Genomic DNA, 24216 nt, shown 5'->3' with positions numbered 1-24216 from the left:
TTATGGCTGTCAAACCCAGTGGCGATTAGACAAAGCGGTCCTGTTTAATGTAAAGATTCGGGGAGATGATTTGCACCATGTCCGCCGCAGCTGTCGCGGTATGGCTTGGTACGGGTACGTATCGACTGAACTCGGAAATATCCCGACATCTTTGAAAACGGTTCGGCTCTGGTGAAGTATCCGAGCTAGTTAGCTAGCCAGTTAGCTCGCTGCCGTTGAGCTTTTTTTTCTCCAAGAGGCTGAGGAGGAGACGAGGAAAAAATGGCTACCAATTTGACAGCTAGACCGTTACACGTTATGGGTTTTCACAGTGCACTTAGTGACAAATTGTGTTCTCTACGGTACCTTACATTTCCAGCTGTTAGTAACAACGTTTCTCTTGCTAGCTGTGTTCTTGTCGGTCGTTATTTCAGCCTTTTTTCCCCTCTTAGCGCAGGCCTGGTTTATGTAGAACAGGTGTGTTATGAATGCCTAATTACCTAGCTCCTGATAGTTTAGCAGCTCAGGTTATCCAAAATTTAATGTAGGGAATAGGTTCGTTTATTTCAATACACTGCTCCTAAAAGTCTGCACACTCATAGCTGCCACTTTATTAGGTACTCATAGCCTATACAGTCTCTGCAATGAGTCCCACCTCCATGAAAGGTGTAAGGTTCAATCACTGACCTAAGTCTGAGATATTATTGTGGTTACAATCTTAAAAGAAACATATACATTAGATTTCCATATCAGTATAGCCTGGAATCAGCAAATATTGTTAAAAAGTGCCTTTTGATAACAATTAGTTATCAAAAGAAGTGCTGAGTAATGGATAATGTCATCTCAGTGCCCCCAGTTTACTGCTATAACACTGGTCTGCATATATACGTCATTCTTTTTGCTACTGGGAACTTAAGACCAGCTCTTTATTATGCATTTTTTTTACACTGATGATGACAATTTTAATATCCATCCATCCAGCCTGTCCCAGCTGCCACGGGGCATATGTCAGGGTAATGGCACATGGCATGAGCATGTATTGAGACTGCGGTTTGGGAAAGCACTCAGAGGGGACTGGTGGTGGGTCCCGGGCCGGGCAGATTCCCATGTAGTTATGAAAGGCGAAAGCATTGAAAAAGAAAGGGAGGATTTTTACCGACAACATCACATGGATTTTGTCAGGATGAGAATGTAACAAGTGCACCTTTAGTGACGTTCTAGTACATTTCAACATGTTATCCTCAAAATCAGGATAATAGAAAATTCTTAACAACCTGGATGAATGCTTCCCATGCTTGCTTCCTTTTGAACCCATCCTCAAGCACCAGTTGATGGATTTCAGGACAGACAAAAACACCTTCCTTAATTTTGGCTTCACTTTTCTTGAAACCAAATCATTTCAGTCCAGTTGTCTCTAGTTGTCAAATACTTGCGATATTATAACTAAAACAAGGAAATGAGACATTCCACATGAAAACAGTTTTCAGATTTGGAAAATAGCAAGTAGAATTTGTTAAAGTGCAGGCAAAAGAATCCCAGTAGCAAAACACTTGTTGACCAGTTTGTTTTTTCAGGCTTTGATAAAACGTCAAAATTAAGGGGCCCATTCACAGCACTGTTACTATAGTGTTAACTAACATGAAGAGAGTGGGATATTTTACTCCACAGTCAAAACACACTATAGTTTTATACACAGAGACCTAATACTCATAAATAGAGAAGTGCTATTGAGTTTGAAAGCGGAAGGGCTTTCAAACTGAGAGCTAATCCTTCACAAAGGCTAGTGTCCTGTTGTGCAATTTTCAAGATAGTGTCAGGATCTGCACTGAAATCTAGTGGCTTCTTCTCTGACCATATTCCACCTCTCCAACAAGCCACATTAAATTCAGCCTGGCGAATTGCTAGATATAAATGCGGCAGTCTGTAGTGCAGTATTTGTTGTCAAGTCAATATGCTTACATTTTGTTTTGCACTTTGTCTAGATTGGTTTTAACATTTTGTGAAAAACGCCTACGTTAATATTTTAGAAAATATTTCAAACTCCTCTAAAACAATAACTATGACAACAGGCTTTAATTAATGTTGGACGGGTGCAACAGACTGAATCAGATTTTTTGTCAGAGTGCTTTAAAAACTGGGTGTTGTTGTTTAAATTGCTGCTAAAAAAAGAAACTTGTTCCATTCATGCTTTTATCCATTGATCCAGTAGTTTGCACTGTGCATGCCTATGACACGAAACACAGCGCTTTACACGGGAGAAATGTCCGTGTGGAGCAATCCGTGGCCTTGAAGCAGAGAGCAGCCGTGTCCAGAGACGGTGAGTGGGTGTGTGCAGTGGTGCACGTCATGTGTTGACCCGCTGTCCCCCTCCCCCTCCCCTCGGTCATAACACAGTGACACGCTCAGCTGGTTCCCCATTAATACTGGCATTATTGTTTTGAGTTGTCTGCTGTCCCCCAGACTTGGCCCACTTTCTTCTGCTGTAGCTGCACTTTAATGAATTTGAACGTCATCTAAACCTTGTCCTTGCTAGAATTAGAATTCCTCCTAAATCATTAACTATTACAGAAAGCAATATTTATTCTGCTTAACGTGATGTCGATACTTTGCAGCACTGTTTTAAAGCTAATGAGCACTGTAGATACATTTTTTATTTACTTACATTTATTGAGCGCGAGAGGATGGAACCGGTGGTTTCTTGCCCGCCCTTGTCTTTATCCGTTGACTTCTGCTTGTTGTGACACCAGCAGCGACTTTCACTTCCATGTCTGAGAACAGGTCGATTCTCAGACTCTGTTGGCAGAATACTACAACAGTAGCGATCCTTGTTTTCTGGGCTTCCCCGCTAAACACCAAAGGAGCACATGCATTCCTCATGACCCAGACTACATGTGCACATGAAGCTGACTCAACAGAACTAAAGGACATCCTTCTGTTGTCTCTCATCTAGTTTGAGGCCTCAGTTAGCTGGAGCCAATTGAAGGAGGGAGGTTTACTTTTCTTCACGTTGCCAATGGCATTTTTGACTAATCCAATGTCAGTCGTGACATTATCCCAGTCTAAGGTCAGCCCAGAAAATCATAAAGTTGGTTAGTTATTTCCACCACCCGTAAGGCCTGTCAAGCATCTACTATGGTGTGATGGCATGTGGGTTAAAAAGTTAAAAAGCAGTGTTTGAATGATTTTAAGCATTTCATAGAGAATATAGACGGTAGTGCAACATTTCTGTTGTTGGGAAAATCTAGCTTCTTATATGTGTTGTCATGCACATCTTGCCTCACTACCTTTGTCCTCCATCTGAAACTGCTGGGTTATTATGCAGTGGACAGTTTACCATTAACCTTAAATTGGTGATGTATTGGTGTACGGTGGAAGTGCTGCTGGTCATCAACTCGAGAAGGCCTGGCAGAAAGTCATCCTGCTGCAAATAAGCAGATCTGATGCTATTAGCAAATCCTCGGTGTAGCTTAGTTAGTGATCTCTACTTACACTGGCTGAGCCATAAGTGGAAGCTGCTGCATTGAAACATACTTAAGCTTCACTGACTAAAAAATAAAATTGTCTTCATCCCTAAATCTTTGTTGTTGGATGAAAAGGTTTAATATCAGTAGGTTAAAACACTTCGTTTTTTCTTGAGGCTGTTCGAATGTCCTACATCTCCCATCTCCGAATCTCTTGCAAATGTTCACAGCACATCCAGTTTTGGGCTCGGACTAAAGCAGTGTAGCCAGGATTTGACCTTGACCGGCATGGTCTGAAAGTGGTCCTTTGTGTGGCGGAGAATTAATGAGGCCCAATGTGTCACATAATAGAATCCGAGGGCGTGCATTCAGCTTTGAGGATCGACCGAAGTCATCAGCGAGTAAGCGGTCTGCTGAGACTGAATGATGGTTTATTTTTGGTCTCAGACTAACCCAGATCCTAATGCGATGGGTGCAGCGGTTGCGGTGAGAAGAGCCATCGCACAGATTAGTCATGCCCAGGTGGTTTTCTTGAAAAGAGATGTGGTGGATACGACCTCAGGTTGTTCATCTAACACCACATTTAGCAGCCGCTAAATGCTATTGATTGTATCTTGCCGTGACTGAGCCCTTGGGGGCTGTAGACACATGGTCAGTTCAGCATCTCTGTCACTGACCACAGCTGTAGGAGGGTTTAACATACATGTGGGACTGTTTTATGTCTTTAGAGTTGCAGTGTCTCACTGGTGTACTTGTAGGTGCTGAGGGTTTATTAATTAACTGCATCTAATGCTCACTTCCCCTTCTCATTGACATGAATTAAAATGTAAATCCTGATATTACTCTCTTCAGTGCATTCTCCTTGAAAGTCAGCCTGTGTTCAGTGTAGAAGGAGAAGAGTACTTAATATTATGATGCTAATGATAGAAAATGCTGGGTTGATTAGCAGATTAGAAAGGGTTGTAAAACTTGGGAAAACCAGCCACTCTTTGCCCGTGGGAAGGCACATATGTACATAGAGACTTTACCCAGGCTTTTACCTAGTTGCTTAATGTGTCTGGAGTTGTATGTCCACGGGCAAGAACAGTTCAAACCCCCTCTCTCTCTCCCTCTCTGGCACTTCATAGCACAGATCTCCAGTCCAGTCTCCCTTCCTCTGTCTTTGCAAGCCCTCCTCCCCCTCTTCTTCTTCCTCATACACTCGGCCTCAGTCTCCCATGGTGATTAAAAATTGAGTTCCCACCCACTGTGGCACAGAGAAGGCAAAAATCGAGAACGGAAAGAGAGAGCGAGAGAGGGAAAAAAAGAAAACTCTGTGCTAAAAAAAAGCCGTGAGGTACACAAGCAAAAAAAGATGAAGCAAGAGAGGAGGAAGTAATGAAAGAGAAAGACACAAAAGGAGGGAGAGAGAGAGGGAGAGAAATGGGTAAATCACCCCCGGTCTTACATTGTGTAAATTTTTGTTAGGGGGCTACCATTTCCCTAGTGATGCCCTTCACAAATAAAGACTAAATGTTTGTGTTTGAAACGGAGCGGGGGCTAAAAAGACAGCACAATGGAGATCAAGTGGGGGGGAGGGCGTTAAAAGAACTCTGTACAATATGAGTGACTCTCATTACTGCTGCTTTCACTCACAGTACCTCAGACGCTTTCCTTTCTTTAACTGGTTTTGTCAAGCGCCTCTTATTTACAGAGCTGTAGTCTGTCTGAGCAATAATCTGAGTTTTTCTCTTCACACTTGTTGACGTTTGTGGGAAGTGAATGCTTCTACCTTTACAAGAATGCAGATGCCAGGCAAGAGAAACAGATAGAATAGATCACCGCAAACACTTATTGATTTCACCTTTAAACTAGTTTAACATTTTCTCTTTTTTTCCATTTGCTGTTGCTGGCAGGACATTAAAGTGGACTTTTTGTGCTCATTTTCAACTAAATATATTCAAATGCGTTTGTCTCAAAATGACTTTGGGTCAATTTTTGTTGTTTAAATGTGGTTAAGGCTATAAATAAAATAGATATGACAGTCTACACAAAAACATTTGGACATAGTGTTTATTGTGTGTACCAAAATATGAAAAAGCACCAAGGTCCACTTTATTGATGAATAGTACGCATACAGGAAATGTTCTGCTTACTTCTGTTGTCTTTAAAATGTGTGTTTCAGTGGTCACCATCCTGTCGAGGTCGCACGCAGACCGTAATGTCTACCCGTCTGCAGGCGTGTTGTTCGTCCACGTTCTGGAGAGGGAGTATTTCAAAGGAGAGTTTCCTCCTTACCCAAAATCAGGTATAACGCTGTCACATTCACACTGTGATCAAAAACATGTTATTATCATGTTTGTATAGTATATCATCAATATATCTGAATATCTAAATATATCTGAAACATTTGTAGAGGTGGTGATTGCATATAAACTCCATAGAGCGCTGCTTATTTCAAAACGCACGTTATTGGCCCACTTACCGTTCCTCTGCTCTGTCTGCAGGTGACCCCAGCAACGATCCGATCACTTTCAACACCAACCTGAAGGGCTACCCCGACAGGCCGGGCTGGCTACGATATATCCAAAGGACCCCACATAGTGACGGAGTGCTCTACGGTTCTCCCACTGCAGAGCACATTGGCAAGCCCACTGTCATAGAGGTGGGTGGTTGGACTGCTTTCAAAGTGAAAAGAGTGGAGATTAAGTAATTTGTGCTGCTGCTTATTTCAACTATGGAAAGTGACTGCTTGTTTTTGTGCCAAAAGTCTTGAGCAAATTTAAAACATTCAATGAAATCTGTCAAGTTGTAGTCCAAGGATGAGTTGGACTTTATTTCACTGAGCCCAGCTGATTTGCATATGTGTTCGGAAGCGACATAGTACTATGTTACTCTTACAGATGCTAGACTTAAATTCCTTTATACTTGTTATGCTTTCCCATCAGCTACTGTACAAATTCTTTTCCCAAAAGGCTTAAAGTGTTCAACGGCGCCTCAGCTGGGTACAGAACCCGGGTCGTGTATCTAGCTCAGCCTCTTCTGGAGAGCCGCTGCCTTATAAGCTGGACTGATCTGGGCTTAAACTTTCACCTCTGTGTCCTACAGATTACTGCCTATAACAGGCGCACTTTTGAGACAGCGCGGCACAACTTGGTCATAAACATCAAGGCTGCAGAAGGTAAGAGGAACTTGTACATAAGAGCTTAGAGCAAACTGAGATCAGATTGCGCAGCTTCGCTGATTAAATCCTGGAAGCACACTCAGTACTCAGTAATGAGCTTCCCTTAAGAGAAAATGTTGTCTTTGATTACTTTTATCAGGCACAACCAAAAGTTCATTGTTGGTCTTTGAATGTAAATACAGCAGACGATAAAGTAACATCACTGCACTGAGTAGCTGTTCTGAAGCTTTAATAAGATAAGTCAATTTCATGTCAACTTATGTGATAAGATCTAGGGCTGCCACGATTAGTAGACTAGTCACAATTACGTCGACTATCAAAATCGTCGACGACTGATTTAATAGTCGACGCGTCGTTTGAAGCTTTGTAAGATCCCGAAAGACGCAGGGATAAGTAGTAGGATTTAAGAGTGTAATAACGGACTGAAACAGAAGATGGCAGCACTGCATGTACTAGGATGCCAGCTGCCGTTAAAGCCCGAAGAAGAAGAAGCTGTGTCCCAGAATTCATAGCGCAGCCCAGCTCAGTTTCCAACAATGGCGGCAGCTAGTTAGTTTTAATATTACTCTTATTATTCTTTCTGGGTCACAAAATAAACGTTTAGCATATTTTCAGGCGAGAATGTAGCTGTGTAAACCTCAAATATCTGCTCAGTTTATCAAGACGCCACATATTTGCAAAAGCGCTCTGACGTTTTCGGAGACATCTGTTACCCACTAGCTCGATAGCTAGCCGGGAGCAAGGCTCACTAGAGCACGTGAGAACACCAGACTCCCGGCAAATCGTTTGCAAACCCACCGCCATCTTTCGCTACTCAGGTTAAACATATATAAGTCACTTAGATAACTTACAAATGTTATTGTTTGGCTTTTTTTTTAGTATTTTATTTGTTCCTGAGTCAATCGGTTTGGCTGATATTAAAGTTATAGTTTTTACACAGCTGAATAAACATCAAGCAGACAACTGATTATCAGAAATGTGAGATGCTCGAGAATATACTCCGGTGTCCTGTTATATTTTAGACAGCAAGGAGTTTATTAAACTTCACCGAAACAATCTGCAAATTTCATTAAAATTTAATAAACTATCATCTTGTCTTTATTTTTAGTTAGCACATACCTTAAACACTAAGCTGTAAGCTAATGATAGTTAAATAAGAGCAGATGCATGCTGGTGCAATAAGCTGTACGTCCAATGGATGCATGATCTGATTAGTCGACTAATCGCAAAAATAATCGGTGACTAGTCGACTATCAAAATAATCGTTTGTGGCAGCCCTAATAAGATCATAATGTCTTGAAAGGATACTTGAAGGACTGTATAGTTCTAGTGAAGTGTCCACTTCAGTCAGTCATGGTGAAAACCCCACACAATCCTACCTCAGTTTGAGTTTTCATTGTATTGCTGTGGAGAGCATCTCTGCACCTGCGCTTCTGTAGATTTGCTCACTGCCATATTGACCCATCACAGTACAGGCAGTACAGTATGAACTGAGTCAGGGGGAACGCTCAGCAGCTGTTCAAAATGCTAATGTAACATCACTCTCCCTGTGCTGTGATGTCATCTGCCATCTGGCCCCCGAAGGAAGCAGAGTCATAACAAGGCAGCGCAGGCAAAGCAGTGTCCGGTGGACGGACTGGTAAAAATCAGTGTCAGCTACTGTTACCTCAGCCTGCTGCCTTTAACCTCTTTAAGTCTTTCTCTCTGACTGTGTCTTTGTCTCTATGCACAGAGTTCCCCCTACCTTACCAAGCAGAGTTCTACATCAAAAATATGAATGTGGAGGAGATGCTGGCCAGTGAGGTGCTGGGAGACTTCCTGGGAGCGGTGAAGAACGTTTGGCAGCCCGAGCGGCTGAATGCCATCAACATTACATCGGCACTGGACCGCGGTGGCCGGGTGCCGCTACCTATTAACAACTTAAAAGAAGGGTGAGGATCTGGACGTGGGTCTCATCTGAACAGAAACAGAAAACATTTGTGATTTTTTTTTTTTTTTTTAAAGTAATCGCCTACTTACATATTTTCCTTTACAAGGATTCAAGGATAAGATTTAGCTCTACTCGGTTCAGCTCGTCTGTGCCAAATCTCTCCATGAGTGATCCCTTCACCTCTCTAAATCAAACAAATCAACAGTATTTTCAGCCCACTCACATTATGTTAACATTAATTTAATTAGGGCTTTGGGGATCCTCAGTTTTCTGTAAATTAGATGAAAGCACGTAGCCGTCTACACCGATATGCTGTCAGTTCCTTTAACTCAGATGGGAATAGCCAACATGAGCTGCCATAAGTTGTTCATCAAAGATTTACGCTGGAACTTGAAAGCGTCTAGCAGAGCACTCAGCAGGAGAAAACACTTGATTATTACAAACCTCAGCATAAACTTGTAAAATTAGACTCCATCTTCTTCTTCTCTTCTCTCCTCTAGCGTCTATGTGATGGTCGGTGCCGATGTTCCTTTCTCGTCGTGCCTGCGGGAGGTGGAAAGCCCACATAACCAGCTGCGCTGCAGTCAGGAGATGGAGCCCGTCATCAGCTGTGACAAGAAGTTCCGAGCTCAGTTTCACATCGACTGGTGTAAGATTTCTCTGGTGAGGATGCGTTCCAACAAATTCACTAAAAATGCATTAAAATGCACTAAAAGTATGCAACCTCTAATTGATCTTTATGTCTTTGTTTTTTTTTTTTCTTTTAAGGTTGACATCAACAAAGTAGTCCCAGTTTACGTTACACGTCCCGAACCCGGAACAGGGATCCTGCCCGAATTCGGGGAGTACAAACCCCCGTCCGAGTCTCTGAAAAGCCGGGACTACTTTTCCGACTTCCTCGTCACGCTGGCTGTTCCCTCCGCCGTGGCGCTAGTTCTCTTCTTCATCCTCGGCTACACTATGTGCTGCAGGCGGGAAGGGGTGTAAGTGTGCTCGGTCTTAACATTTCTATGCAAATTTTGCACCAAATACCCCAATAAGCAGCCAAAAGTGTACGAGAACCATATGAGAGACAGCAAAAATAAGCCTGAAAAGCTCAGTTAGCTGTAGGATAACTGAAAAAGAGTGGAAATCTGGACTTTAACTGCAGCTTGTCATTACCATGCAGTAGTTAAGTTCCTCATCACTGTTTGTCTCGGGTCTCTGTGACTCTTGTCATCTGCATCTTGATGTTTTGAAGCATAGCCACAACATGGATGATCAGTCATCCTCATCCATCGTTTACAGGCTGGGATAGACGTGTGCCTCCCCTCCCCTTTTTATTTTTTCCACTCAGTGTTCCACATCATGTCCACCTTGTCTTTATCCAACAATCCATTCATTCACTTGTGTGCAGATGTTGCTTTACCTATTAATATTAGTATTTAATTCATCCATTTTGTTTTGTTTCTAGGGAAAAAAGAAACATGCAAACACCAGAGTAAGTGTTTTACCTCTCCTGTGTTCTTCTTTTAAATTTTATTTCTGTTCCCTCCCCCTCTGTTTTTGGTTGGCAGTTTTGGTCATTTATGTTGTCATTCATGGCTGTTTCATGTCCATTCATACGCTCATACGTGCGTTGGCATTGGCATCCATTCATTCAGTGGGCTGCTGAAAAAAATGTAATGACCAGCTGTAGGATTATCAGAACTATGTACTCAGCATTACACCTAAAATTTAATTCAAACAAATGGAAAACAAACCCCCCAAAAAGAAAAAAAGAACAGCAGTAGGTGAGGTTGGATGTTATAGTTCTGTTTGTGCATGCACAAACTTGAGTGCACATCACTTAAGCTTTGATGAGACAACCCCCTACCCATGACACAGAAACGTGCTGCAATACAAATTCACTGCTTCTCCCCTCCTCCAGCATCCAGCTGGTTCACCACAGCTCCATCCAGAAGTCCACCAAGGAACTGAGGAGCATGTCAAAGAACAGGGAAATCTCCTGGCCGCTCTCTACGCTGCCCGTCTTCAACCCAGTCAGCGGCGAGGTGGTTCCACCCATCCACCCCGACAACTACGAGACCACCAGCATGCCGCTGATGCAGACACAGGCGTGAGTTCAGGGATTTGGTGGGAAACATAAGACGGATGGATGACTAAGTACAGCCACACATACGCCCACACTCATTAGCAGATGCAGATATGAGGCTTATAGGTGTTAAATGGAAAAGTTGGAACAATGCCATGTTGTTTCAAGCACTTTCCAACTATGTGGTGTTTAGAACTATAGCTACAGAAAGCAAGTCAGGCCTTTGGAAAGTACAACTAGAGCTTAAGAGCTTCAAGCTGTCCCATGATTTCTCCTAATGGGCTCGAAACTAACAAAAAAAAAAACCCCAAACATTTTTATAACATGCTTTGGCATAATATTGTTGTTTATGATTTCAGGAATCTGCAAAACCAGATTACGATACCACAGCAGCGGCCATCAGGTGAGAATCTTAAGACAGCCGTCTTGTAATATGAAGCAGCTGAATGGTTAGAACTTTCAGGAACATATGTCAGGAGTATATTTCCAGGAATTCTTTGAAATGACAGATGTTTAACAGCAGCTCATAGCATAGAGTCAGCATACCTGGATGTCTGCTATTGGTAACACACTCTCTCTTGCCGAATGTTCATCAGGACTTCATGTGCAGTAAAGCATGCCTCTGAAGGTTTAAGCACCTTCACAGTAAAAATGACTTACAATTCACTTGCCTTTATATTACTTCTCACTAAATTCAGTTCTTGGACTATACTGGCATCAATAATGTGAATCCATATAAAACCACTTGGCTTCATAGTTTCTTATAACTTCAGTCTGTTCCTTCTGCATCACTGCACTGTTATCATCTGCTGCATGAGCCGACTAATGGTGACGCTGGCGTGTGAGCGCCCTCCTGTGAGCACGGGTATCAGCTGCATGATGCACTAACCGAATCCTCTCTCTGTTCACTGCTAACAAAGGAGATAACTATGTCATGTCAACATTTCGAAGGCTGGAGGTAGGTGCTGCCGGCTGTTCATGATTTAAAGCTGAGATAATTTGGGATCCAAGCAGAGAAGCTGCAGGAAAAACTGTAAATGTTCAGATTTTTCATCTTCTCCATATTTATTTCACCATGCTAAAAATGGTTGTGTTGCAAAATCCAGAAGACATTACTCTTGAGAGAGTGGTCTGAAGTAAAATTCTAATTTCCCCTCTGAAATTCTGGACCAATTGTCCAAAAATTAAGTGAGCATCATCTGTGAAAAGTTTGAACTGTATCCATAGGTGGCGCTGTAATAATAAGTTTAAACTTTTGTAGTTATCTCAAGCAGAATATGGTCTGGAGTAAAATTCTAATTTCTCCTCTGAAATTCTTGGACCAATTATCTAAAAATTAAGTGAGCATCCTCTGTGGACTTTGTTAATCTCAAGTTGAGGTTATAAACTTCAAAACATGATCAGTCTACCGTGATGTGCAGTGTCTCATTGTAGTTAGGCATTTTTATTTTGCTAAATGTCAGATCATGCTTTAATAAGCTATTTAACACCTGCAACTAACGGAGCGTGATGCTTTTGCAGGCCTTTAAATTAGACAGAGCATAAAATTATTATGCTTGCAAGTCAGCTACTGTAGGAAGGGACCAGACAGGGTACAAACTGTCAGTCCTAGTTGTCAATAGCATGCATCAGTTACCAGCGAACAATAAGCACTAACAAAGTGTGTGCAGTCTGCTTGGATCCCAAGCATTGCTGCTTACATCTGTATTTAGTGTTTCTGGAAGTTTTGTCACGTCTCTGTGGTTCAGCTGTTGCTTTCACTGTGTTCCAGGTAAATGGTATTCCTGAGGAGAGAAAGGTGGCTGAAGCTCTGAATTTATGACCAGAAGCACCAGTGTTGCAGCTGCCCCTCTTCCTTTGTCCTAAAATTTGTGCCAACCTGCATGTGTTAGCAGTGAAAATTTTATCGTCCACTTGCGCACTTGCACCTTGACTAGTGAGTGTGAAAAAGACCCGAAGAGCTTAGCCGATTATAAAGATAACTTAGAATATTTTAGAATATCCGTTTAAATGTTTAAAGTGTGATTAATATGTTTGTATGTCATACTGCTTTTCCCAGCGGACCTCTCGGGGCGTAAGGGTGTTTTATATTGAAATGCTTTCGTCGCCATGTGTTAGAACATTTGTTCAATGTGTCACATGATAATAAACTCTTTCAAAATAACTTTCTGTCCCAGTGGAAAACAAGAAAAACAAAACAAAAAAAAAAAAAAAGACACCACCCCCTTCCCACTCCACTAAAAGAAGCCAAAACAGCACATTTTTATGAAGATATTCTTAATGTACAACAGAATAAAGGCATTTATAAATAATATGGATACATTTCACATTTTTTTTTTAAGACATCACAATTTTTTTAATACATGTAATATATTTCAAAAGAGGCCCTACACGGGGTATAAATAGTTGTTGCTTTTACATGACCAAAGAGATCAATTAAGGCCCGATACAGTAAATTTGGTTAATGTATCGCGGTTGTTCACTAATAGATGAGAAAAACCCCCAAACCATCATACAGATCAGTAAACTTAACACACCAAAGAGAATGGAAACATCTATATGCCATTCTTATCTGTACAGTGAGGTGCTGAGTGGTTAAAAATTAAACATTTACTTGGCTCTCAGTTTGAGAACAGAACCCAAACAACCAGAAAGAAAGATGAAATTTTGCGCAAATTGTTCCGCTGTGAATCCATAAATGAATAGTGGATGACTTGATGTTTTCTACCTGATGGCAGCTGAAATAAAAAAATCATTTGCAATACATCTTACGTTATATTGTCATAAATCTGCAAACGACATTTGATTGAGCCAAAAAAAAAAGAAAAAAAGAAAAAAAGAAAAGTGCATTGAGTAAGTGCACTGGTACTGTGCTAAACTCAACGTTAAACGCTGAATATTACCTCAACAAGTAAATAAAGGGGGGGGGGGAGCAGATCTTAAAATAAAAATCATCTCCCCCTCACATGTTTGCCAGGACAAAAGGGGACAGACACCGCCTGATGACATGTACGACATTTTTCCTTAACAGTAATGTCAGCTCACTCAGTGCATTACCTAGTGGTTTCTAAATGATGTGGTTGTGGCCCCCCATACAAAGTGCCTAAAACATGGAAGTTTATGATCACAGCTGCATCACAGATGTAAGTCTTCATCTGAAGATGTACTGTAGGTATAAGCCACTGGGAAAACCCCCAAAACAAAACACCACACAGTCTGTTTAAAAGGCATCACTAAGACATCACTTCAGTCACTCATTCACTGACTACAAAGTTCAGTGGCTGTGGCAGCTCAAGAAAAACAGATGGGTAACAATTTAATGGAAAAAAAATAAATAAAGTGTCTTAGTGAGGCGTTGGGTAAACATAATTTCTATCATCTTGTACTTTGAAGGATGTATGTGGAGCAAATTCCAAGATCAGTAGGAAAGGAAAAAAAAATTAAAAAATAAAAATCTCTCAGGCTAAGTAAGTTAGGTTGAGCTCAGGTGACTATAAGGGGGGGGGGGGGGGTCATATTGCTTGTGGGAGAAACCACTCCCATAAGGTCAAATTTTATCATTGGTTTAAAAGGCAGTCATTCGAAACAAGTTGATTTACAGCGCCCCCTGCAGCCTTTCAGAGCCACCACAGCCCCTTTCTGCACAGGTCAAAGGTTTTCCTTTAATTTGTCACCCAGCAGTTTGCTTAGAACAGCATGTGAAACTTGGTACACTTTCTGCGAGAGGTATGAGGCATGTTTCAATGGACATTAAAAAAAACAATAACAGACCAAAATCACTGCGGAAGCAACGCTGTATAAAATAAATCTGTCACTACTGTACAAATATACACCGACTAGGAAGTAAGCTACAGATGAGACAAGACGGCTAAAAGGATCAACCTCACCATCAGGTAATTGTCTATGAGGGTCTGGGATGGGTACAAAATTGTCTATAGAACACTCCCGTCACAAACAGCAGTCGCAGAGTATAAAATAAAACAAAGCCAGCCCCCACCTGCCCCACCCTCCCTCCAAAAAACCGTATAAAATATAAACTTAATTTAAATCATTAAATACTGTACATGTCACATAGAATTTCAGCGCTACAGCAGGTGACCACAGCCTTTCAGCAAAATTACGCACAAAAAAGAAAAAAAAAATAATAAAACACAGCAAAAACACGTCGAAGGATATTCCAACATATTAACCATTGCACTCCAAGTTTTCTGACTCTAGTCACTCTTTGATCATCCGAGCCAGTCGTTGGTCCATATATCTCATATTTAGATATCTGACGCAGTTTGAAGTCACCAGGAATACTGTACAACGAATGTTGACGATAAAAATGCAGCACAATTTAACGCATTTGTTGTAAAAGAGTAGATATCTGAATATGCAGGTTATGGATCCACCTGAGTGAAAACCCCCCTTCAGCTGCTACTGCACAACATGGACGGAGTGTGTGCCAGGTGATCCCTCCCAAAGCGATTTACAGGAAGTTCTGCATGTAACAAAAACGTATTATCAGCGTTTGGCTAAACAGACGCGACGCTGCCAAATGCAGCAGGCATGAGTCTTAAAATGAGGACGTCGTGCTTTGTTTTTTTAGATTCTGCATTTCCAAAATCCTGAAACCAGATATTGTAAACATTTCATTGTTTTTTTTGTGTGTGGTTTTTTTTTTTTTTTTTATATAAACTCCTTTCCCACAATTTGGACTTTGCTGTTAAAGGAGTGACTCCTTCTCTGTTGGGCATTTGTCTTTCCTTCAGTGTGCGACTTTCACAGCAGTCAGAAAAGTACAGACTCTGCTCAAATGTGGCCAGCGGACAGACTTTGTTCTCCCAAGGGTCACCGCTGCCAACATCGTCTCACCAGTAGCTAAAACACAAGGCTGCCTCCTGACTTCCATCTGTACCTCACTTCAATCTCAGCAGGGTCTTAGTGGGTTTCCCGCCCCTCCCCCAGATCCCCTCAGGAGATGTCCATCAGGCGCCAGGTGTGGGCTGGCCAGCCCTGGACACCAGCAGTATAACGAGACTGAGAATCCCCATGGCCCCCAGTCTCTTCAGCAGAGCCATGCTGTCTTTGGGGATGACCACCTGGGCCAGGTCGTTGGTGATGAGGGAAATCTCATGAGCCACACAAACAAAGATGAAGGTGCTAACCAAAATGTTGAGGGAGGGGTTTCCTGGGATGAGGACCAAAATCCCCTTGGTGTCAGCTGCAAGCCATATGTGGTACTGGCAAATGAAAAGCTGTGGGACACAAAAAGCATGGTTTTAAAAAACACCTCTCATAAGACTCTAGTCTTTTGTGATTGGAGATTTATTTAAGGGTTATATTGCTAACTGTGACTCTAAAGCAAGGAGAACCTTACCTCTAAGGAGATCTTTCCAAACCATGCAAAGAATGAGCTATATATAGAACGGGCATAGCCAGGAATGTTCCTGATGAGAATGAAGGCCAAAATCTGCCCACAAAACAGATCACAGACATTTTTAGGAATCCAAGTGTGACGTTACAACAGGTAAATCATGCTTATCACTAAAAAAGTAGCAGGCCAAGCTTGTTGAAGAACTGTAAACACTAAAGTGGTGTAAACAGACGAATGGTTAAATATAGTAATGGTGGCAATATATGTAGAAAACATATCTTTTCCAGTGTGAATTGACTGTAGATAACATGGTGAGCTATTAGGCTTGGTCTCACAATCATATCAGACTGTCATGAAATCGTGTTAAGTAGTAAATTTAACTTCATGACAGATGACATGGGCCAATACTACGAAGAAAGCTCATCATATCCAGGTTATCTTTCCATTATCTGGATTCACTTTGCCTAACACTGGGAGGCACGATAAGCAGTCAGACACAAAGCTAGATCGTCAGTTAATCCAGGACTGAATCTTTAAAAGACACCTTTAGCTTTTATTCTCTCAGCTGCAACATCAGTGATGTTTGAGAGCAAGTAAAGAATAAAAGTAAAAGAATGAATTTAAAATTAGACAACAGAAAAAAATAAAATAAAGTTGCCTCTAATAATTTATATTTCTTACTGATCAGAGAAAGGCAAAGACATTAGACACTATTAGAAAACTTTAGACCTTTCTACTGATGGCGCACAGGAATGGTGATGCTATTTTCCAGAGAACTGATTGGTCAGCAGACAGTGATTTCACACCTGATGATCTCTAATCTTGTTTGTGGTGCAGGTTCCCGAGGTAATATACCCTGAAGTTACATGCATGAAACATCACAGTGTAGGCCTCTGATGTCAGGGCTGTTTCCAAACATGTGAATTAGCCAATCAACACAGAACAGTGGGCGAAAGCGCAGATGTCCCAAACAGTTCAGACATTAAACAGTCTTTAACCTTCCAGCTTTTTAGCACAAACTCTGTATATTGTTCATCTGAGCTAATGTGAGAATGAGGCATTTAAGGCCTCAGCGTCATCCGTCCTTCCTCCAAGTGCCACCTCTTAACCCAAAAATCAAATGCAGGATTTCCAGCAGTAACAACTAATCGGACTCAGAGAAACTTTCAGACTTGATCGCACCAACACTTCATGTGTGAAAAGCCAAAGAAACAAAGATAAGGACAGATAAAAACTGTACCTGGACCACAGAGATATAGGGATGCATCTCGTTGCACTCGGTTTTGGTTTTGCAGCTGCTTGCCCATATTGAGTAAGTCTAGAATGACGTGGAGAAGATTTTAAGTGCCACGTTTTACCAAACAGCCAGTAAGTTTTGGTAACGCACACGTTACCAAGCTGATACTGTAATCTCCAGTTAATACAACAAGAACTTTCCAAGGCTTTGTCACATAAGTAAACATGGCTCCTTTTTAAGCATTCCCTTTTGCACATTGTGTTTATTACTTAAATATACAAAGAAAGAAGTCTAAATTTAAAAAAATAAATATTTAGCATTAGATTAGAAGAATTATGTAACAGATGATAACTGATCTAAATTAAGAACTAATGCTCAGCACGGGTATTTTGGTAAGACCCAAAATATGTGAAATGCAGACTTACTATGAAGGAGACAACAGAGAGGAAGAGGAGAAAGTTGGAAATCTTGGCAGAGAAGAGAGTCTCTCCTTTTCCCTCTGACAGTACCTGACGCTTCTGCAGCACCAGATAGATGAAGGCAAATAACATGCCATGTATCACCGCCTGCAGAAGAGTGCCAACACATTAAAAGATTACAGCAAAGGCCAGAAAATTTGTTATCACTTGGGTAACAAATTTTATATTAAAAAAAAAAAAAAAAAATTAAAAAGGAGGGGGGGGGGGGGGGGGGGTTCTGTCATGTGAAACACGAACGGATAAAAGCCTGGCTGCACCTTGAGGAAACACATTTGACTTACAAATCGGTCCAGCTTCCATCTGAACCACCACTCGTGGATGCTGCCATTCAGCTCGAAGAGCTTAGAGATGGGCCACACAGAGAAGACGCGCTCAAAAACGCCCTGGAGTCATAATGCAAAACACAGAAATTACATAAAACAAGTAGCATTTTAAAAACGGAGTAAACATCTGATTTAAAAAATAAAATAAATCATAGCACAGCTTAGTGGTCAATATGGTGCTGCATGAACAACTTAGGACATGTGACCATTTACATCTCTTAAACTTAAATATGCAATTAAAAGAAAGTAGAGTTACACTTAAGAACGATTTCAGCTGACCCACCTGTGAAAAGGCAAAAAAGCAGATGAACATCAGGAGGCCCAGTAACTTTGCCAAGACCCCAAAATGCCACACGCCACTACCTGTCCAACAAAGAAGACATATGAAATGCAACCCTGCTGCTTGCACTTATGACATGAATTAATCAACTGTGTTTATTCACACAGTGCAGGACACGACTGAGCGGAGAATATAGAAGGTCAGTAATTTGACACCTACTGTTAGCCGTCTTCTGAAGGATCTGAGGCCACATAGCCATTGTGGTGTAGATGACAACAAACCAGAATGTGACCAAGGGAACAAAGTAATAGAACTGGTACGGTCGGTCCATTACCACACACAGCACCAACACCAGGAAGTTCAGACGGAAAAGCACCTGTGAATGAATATGACACAAACACCTAAGCAGATACCCAAAAATCACACTATTTATCTGAACCCAAATTATTCTGTAATAACAATCATAATGTTATTGTCACAGCTGCCATTTTTAAAAATCACTCAGTCACTGAATCCCTAGTTTTGACCACTGGATTTTGTTCACAGAGTGGAAACGCCAACACTTCAACTTAAGTTTTATTTTGGTGACGAGATCTAAAGTCACAGGGAGCCAGTGTGGAGTGGAGGACAAGGACTGTTTTTGTGTAGGTGAGTGTTCAATGCGTGGCGTGTCAGGCAGATTATGAGTGATGAATGTTCTCCTGCAGGATACCACAGTCTGAATCTAGAGGAAAAGGTCATGGGTGCATGTTGTTGTCCTTATGCACCGCCTTGAACATTGAGGTTTCTTTCACTGCCGTTTGGTCTTTGGGTGACCAAAGTACCAATGATGATCCTCTACTTGAAAGTTTGAGAGCTGATGTAAGTTTGTGCAAGTCTGAGACATCAAAGATGTCACATGCATGTAATCAGAGCGGAGGTGATCCCCCCCCAAAAAATAGCAGCGCACTGGAAAATCGTCCAATTGTTTTTCTTTTGGACAGAACTTCTCTATTACACCTCATGTGCATGATTGTCTGCTATGACTGAGAAACAAATGTCAATAAGAATATAAAGTTAAAGTATAACTGACAGCACCCCTAACCTGGCACACTCTGTAAAGTCCAAAGTCTCCTTTGAGCCAAAAAAACGAAAAGTGTCCATAGCCAGTTTGAAATAGGTACGCTGCCACCAACACCCGCACATGCATGTACACTGGGATGAACTGAAAGACAGAAAAATAACCATCAGGCTCTTCAGACATCAGCATACACAGCAGGAGACTCACAAACTGATTTTTGTAGACATAATTGGGACTCACAGCGCTCGCTCCAGATATGTGATAGATGAGGATGACGAGCTGCATCCAGCCTTTCCACTCGTCTGTTTGTTCTCGGTTGAGTAATTTTGCCTGCGTGGAAGCAAAGAAAAAAAAAAAAAAGTGAGATTATTTAGAGACTGTTATACTTTGCTGTTTGACGCAAAAACAAAACTTTACTGAGAAGCACCGTCTCACCTCCTTGCTGTTGTCACTGTAAAACACTCCCAGTACAAATATGTAGATGAGAGGGATGAAGAACGTGGAGTGCGTGTAAAACTTCTGCTCTTTCATGAACACATCTGCCCTGTCACAAAGGTAAAAATAGCCCATGATGACGCCCATCCTGCAGAGAGCCTGAAAAGGTGCTTTTGGGCCGGGGGGAACAGCTGCAGTGGCTGGCTTCTTCTCCTCTAGGCTCTCCACATCAGGGGGCACGTGTCGGCGGTGGCGATTGTTGCCAAGGATGTGGAAGACCATGATGACCACGGCTGAGCCAAGGAAGAAAAGAGCCGACAGTTTCTGGAGCAAGTTAGGGGCTCGTAACGTCTGACAGCATGAACCGTCGATGGGCCTCAGTATTTTGTTGCACACAGAGTTCATGAGGATCATGGCTCCCTGCCAGGATGGTTAAAAGGAGAGGTGAAGGGGAAGTGGGTACTAATCAAGGATACCGATAAAATAACCGCACTAAAGCTGCACTCATTAATTAACTTACCACACTCCTGGTGCTCTCAGGCAGGTGCAAACCATCATCTGACTTGATGATGGTTTCCAGCGCAGCCTGACGGGAAGCAGCCACCAGTCTGACCCGAGATCTGCCATTACGCTTGCTGCTGTTGAGCACATCCACTGCTGCTTCATTGTACAGCTCCAGCTGCTGGTTGGTGATCATTTTCCTGTTCTCACTTAACACCTCTTCATTTACTGGATCTGCAGAAGGGGTTTAATCAAGAGGGTCCATGCATGGAAACATGAAGTGAACAACCATTGTGCAACGTGGGAAATGACTATTGAGTGTGAAATGCTAAGTAGGAGGTTCAGAGATGTCAGTGTGGCACCTTATTTATTTATTTTGCCTGTTTGTTGTTTGCAGTAAATTCTATCAATCAAAAAGTTAAAAATGGAAAATGTTTAACAAACAGATGTGAAGTACAGCTGCAAATTTATTAGGCGTGTGTGCGGATTGGAAACTATTAATTCCTCTGTATGTTAACACCAAATGAGTCTTAATATTTTCCAGTCATGCCTCATACTTTAGAAGCCTGTCTATGATCATAAAAAGATCTTGTACTGTGTGAGTGGCTGAAGCTGAGCACACCTTGCAGCACCCAGTAGACCTCCCCATGCTCAGCCAGCTTCTCCAGCTGCCCCACGATTGCAGTCAAGTTGACTTTGTACTGCTGGAGGGCCTCACTGCTGCCACCGTGCAACTTGATGGACCACTGTGTAAATGGATAAACAGTCAGGACTGACATAACCATCGGCAGCCACCACGTCACACTTGTCTCATATAAAACATGTAGGCATTTACGCAGGTTACCGTGGCAGCTCCGAGGACGAGAACATCTGGCTTTGCTGAACCTTCCTGCTAAGCAAAAGAGACACCGCACTTAAGTTTACGAGCGGCACTTGATTCGCAATTTCCCCCACTTGTTACTGTTACTCACACGTGTCCATGATATCAAGCGTTCCTTCATTGAATTATTTGCCTCGGGGTACCACAGAAAGTCCTAAACACAAAGATGAAGTTTGAAAAGAAATCTTGTGCCAGAGTGTTTAAAAGAAAAAACAAAACAAAACCGAGAACATGTTAAAACCAGGAATATAAATATAAATAAATAGCTCACCACTTTAATAGAGTAGCTCTTGTCTTCAAAGGAAATGTCCTCATGCTTCAGATGTTAGGAAGTGGACAGACAGAGAGGAAGTGTGACATACAGTCAGTGATGCTTTGTCCCAGCTTGAGACCAAAACAGTTAGTACTGTATAGTTATAGGGTTATCCCATAGCTTCATTTATCTTGTTGAGATTCTGTGCAAGCCGCTCGACTTTAACCTTTTTAAACATCGCATTTCCACAATGCCATCTATATCAAGCTTTAAAGTACTTCCATCTTTTCATAAAAACAAGTCAGCAGGGTGATTTTTTCTAACATAAAATCGATAGTCTGAAGTTAAATTATCAGACTTGAGAGAAGTACGGAGGAGCAAAGTAACTATTGCTTTTAAAAGCCACAATTAAGCCACATAAATATGAATTTTTTTTTTTTTTAGTCCTGATGGTCTGGTTATTTATTAGAGCTGACGGAAGACACACAGCCTTCAAAGCAGCCACGATAGGTACGCATGAATCTTAGTCTGCTCTTCTAATTAGATTTAGGTTGCAGCCTTGATCAGTCAGAATTTAGAGCCATCTGTGATGGAAGAGAGACTTCCATTTTGAGGTTGAAATATTTTTAGTCAGTTTATAAACTTCCCTGGAAGCAATGGGCAGAGTGAGTTAAAGCATATCTTTGTGCCTCATATCTGTAGATCTGTTTGGCGTGTACCATCACCATTGTGAGAAAAACCCTGGGCTTGAACAGTGCAGTTTCTCATTATTACCTTAATCCCCTCTTCTTTTCGTTCAGGGTTGATAATTTTGATGAAGGAGTAAAACAGCTGCCTGATTCGCGAATCGCCAACAAAGGCTATCCGCTTTTCAGAGAGGCAGGTTTTGGCTTCACTGTAAAACATAAAAGGTTGGTGAGGGCCAAGCACAGAAAAAAAACAAACAAACATTTATTTACTGAAGTGAATAATGTTTTTGTCCTTTATTTGTCAATGAGTGATCTTTTATCCCAAAGTCCTTAGTTGAAATTACCCACAAACCCTTAGTGACTGACAAAAACTCACAACATCACTGCCACACATTTAAATCTTTATCCCAAACATACAGTGTAATAACTTCAGAGGTGGTGTGACTCACATGCTTTTGTATTTGTGCATCATGCAGCCATAAGGCTGCCATACATCCTCCCCCAAGTAACGTCCTCTGGACAGCAGCCATTCACACGAGTCCCCTCCTGGAGGCAAGACACAGAGAACTTTCTGGTGAGGCGAAACAAACAAGATCTCGCTTTCACTCACAGTTTCACTCCGACTATGACAGAAACCTGCTGCCTCAATAGTGCCCTGGCTTTTCATTCTGTGCTGTCAAAAGGACCATACAATACACGGCTCTGGCAGGGGCCACAGTGCAAAATGAAGCCATCAGCGATCTAGCTCGAGCATAAATCTCTCCAGCTATTCATTTGTTCGCAAAATGAATGGAGCCATCTGCAGCTGAATCAAACCACAGAAACAGGCGAACATGAAAGGTGGGCAGACCAGCATGCAACATCATTCTCAGCCAAAGCAGCTGCTCACAGCACACTCTGCTCCCTAACCTTTTCGTGGGTGACGTCCACACTGAGCAGCCTAGGTACGACGTACATGTAAATAAGCCTGCTTTATTTATTCATAATCAAACTCTATGCTCTGAGGACGTGTCACTGTTTGTCAACCAATTTATGAGCAAACCCTTTACTGATACATCCAGTGCACTATGCATATGCAAGTTACAGCCCTGGAACAAAGAAACGTGCAGCTACAATGTTATCACAAAGCAGCAAATCTAGAGTTTTTGAAGTTGTGAGCAGGGCGACAGGCACATTTGTGGCCAGTCTTACCGACAGTGCATTTATTCAGGAAGCTAGCTAAACACGATGTCGGGCGTATTTACATGACATTGGTCTCCAGGTGCAGATCAAATACACTTCCACGAACCTTTCCAGGGCTTTTCCAGCAGCAATAAAGCGTTTCTTGCAGCAGGAACGTCAGCAACATGTAAACACAGCTATTGGCAGTGTTAGCAGCTAACCAGCTGGATAAACTCGGGTCAAATTCACGCTTCCTTTGGAGACTTAGTGCGTGAAACCACCTATTTGCACGTTTTCAGGCGATAACTTTAACATCTAGAAAGCATCCCGTGACAAAAGCACGGAGCCCAGTAGCTAAGAAAAGCGCTGGCATGCAAGCAGCTACCTAGCTACCAGTAGCAATGTCAAGTGTTTCCAGTGGCCGCATCCACATTAACTTGATCAAATAAAAGCAGCACTCACCTTCGTAATACCGCGAAGCAGCGTGAAACACGAGGAGTAAAAGAACAGCAACCAGCGATATCAGTTTCGCGTTTTTTATGGTAAAATGTTGATTTATTTCGCGTTTGCCCAGGCTATAGGCCAGGACCGCCATCTTTGCTCCTCCATGACAACAGGCAGCTGTGCAGTCTCGCGGCGGCGGCGCTCCGCTCAGCTCACCATATGCCAGCTCCACTCCCCGGCACACCGCCTCCTTCTCCTCCATCACTGCTGCTTAATGAGTCAGGTGCGGTTCAAGGAGACCTTCCAGCGGGTCTAAATTTGTCAACAAAATTATTATAAATAATATTATGGTGAGGCAAATCGTTTCTTTCGGGTGTCTGTAAAGAAGAAGAAGAAGAAAAAAAGTTTTATGCTGGAATGATCACAATCAAAAGCAAAAGCAGGAATTTGGAGATGGTAACTTTTAGGAAAGCAAAGGCGCACTGTCATCAGGTCGATTGAAAACAGT

At 42.0% G+C, this 24216-nt stretch overlaps 3 protein-coding genes across 8 annotated transcripts in view; 1 reads left to right on the top strand and 2 right to left on the bottom strand.

Moving 5' to 3' along the window:
- The window catches only part of ppp1r9a (protein phosphatase 1, regulatory subunit 9A), a 50275-nt gene extending 47398 nt beyond the window's left edge, over nucleotides 1–2877 (bottom strand). The window contains exon 1 of one of the 2 annotated variants that reach the window (XM_040020508.1): nucleotides 2642–2877. The gene's annotated coding sequence lies outside the window, so the exon portion shown is untranslated. Of the gene's footprint in view, nucleotides 1–350; nucleotides 609–2641 lie in introns of those variants that run through there. The other variant, XM_040020509.1, reaches the window with a different exon arrangement.
- Nucleotides 1–14188, top strand: sgce (sarcoglycan, epsilon). 5 transcript variants are annotated; one of them, XM_040020532.1, is made up of 13 exons: nucleotides 1–114; nucleotides 2189–2296; nucleotides 5605–5727; nucleotides 5927–6084; nucleotides 6528–6600; nucleotides 8336–8534; nucleotides 9034–9196; nucleotides 9302–9516; nucleotides 9987–10013; nucleotides 10443–10631; nucleotides 10967–11010; nucleotides 11528–11565; nucleotides 12379–14188. In XM_040020532.1, exons 1-13 carry the CDS (start codon nucleotides 66–68, stop codon nucleotides 12427–12429), a joined length of 1437 nt encoding a protein of 478 aa, XP_039876466.1. In that variant the 5' UTR covers nucleotides 1–65; the 3' UTR covers nucleotides 12430–14188. The 5 variants fall into 5 exon arrangements, with proteins under 5 accessions (XP_039876466.1, XP_039876469.1, XP_039876465.1 ...); XM_040020531.1 differs by having other exon boundaries at nucleotides 3–114; nucleotides 2186–2296; XM_040020535.1 differs by lacking the exon at nucleotides 2189–2296.
- Nucleotides 14189–15264: 1076 nt separating this feature from the next.
- casd1 (CAS1 domain containing 1) lies at nucleotides 15265–24216 on the bottom strand. Its single transcript, XM_040020514.1, has 18 exons — nucleotides 23727–24216; nucleotides 22553–22649; nucleotides 22189–22309; nucleotides 21433–21477; nucleotides 21253–21315; nucleotides 21126–21170; nucleotides 20904–21027; nucleotides 20301–20515; nucleotides 19781–20200; nucleotides 19586–19675; nucleotides 19370–19489; nucleotides 18505–18661; nucleotides 18289–18368; nucleotides 17964–18065; nucleotides 17629–17769; nucleotides 17207–17284; nucleotides 15970–16062; nucleotides 15265–15847 (listed from the first exon to the last, which is right to left on the bottom strand). Exons 1-18 carry the CDS (start codon nucleotides 23968–23970, stop codon nucleotides 15578–15580), a joined length of 2505 nt encoding a protein of 834 aa, XP_039876448.1. The 5' UTR covers nucleotides 23971–24216; the 3' UTR covers nucleotides 15265–15577.

This window comes from Simochromis diagramma, unplaced genomic scaffold, assembly GCF_900408965.1.
Source record: "Simochromis diagramma unplaced genomic scaffold, fSimDia1.1 OVJJ01000753.1, whole genome shotgun sequence".
In the NCBI taxonomy this organism is placed as follows: Eukaryota; Metazoa; Chordata; class Actinopteri; order Cichliformes; family Cichlidae; genus Simochromis; species Simochromis diagramma.
The sequence above is the reverse complement of the archived record's forward strand: the minus strand, read 5'-3'. Positions and strand labels throughout refer to the sequence as shown.

Excerpts from the sequence above, each read along its gene's own strand:
- sgce (XM_040020531.1), top strand. The coding sequence starts at position 66 with ATGATTTGCACCATGTCCGCCGCAGCTGTCGCGGTATGGCTTGGTACG. Across the intron at positions 5,728-5,926 it reads TCCTCCTTACCCAAAATCAG|GTGACCCCAGCAACGATCCG; the intron begins GTATAACGCTGT and ends CTCTGTCTGCAG. Across the intron at positions 11,566-12,378 it reads CAACATTTCGAAGGCTGGAG|GTAAATGGTATTCCTGAGGA; the intron begins GTAGGTGCTGCC and ends ACTGTGTTCCAG.
- casd1 (XM_040020514.1), bottom strand. The coding sequence starts at position 23,970 with ATGGAGGAGAAGGAGGCGGTGTGCCGGGGAGTGGAGCTGGCATATGGT. Across the intron at positions 21,028-21,125 it reads TCGTCCTCGGAGCTGCCACG|TGGTCCATCAAGTTGCACGG; the intron begins GTAACCTGCGTA and ends CCATTTACACAG. Across the intron at positions 19,490-19,585 it reads ACATATCTGGAGCGAGCGCT|TTCATCCCAGTGTACATGCA; the intron begins GTGAGTCCCAAT and ends TCTGTCTTTCAG.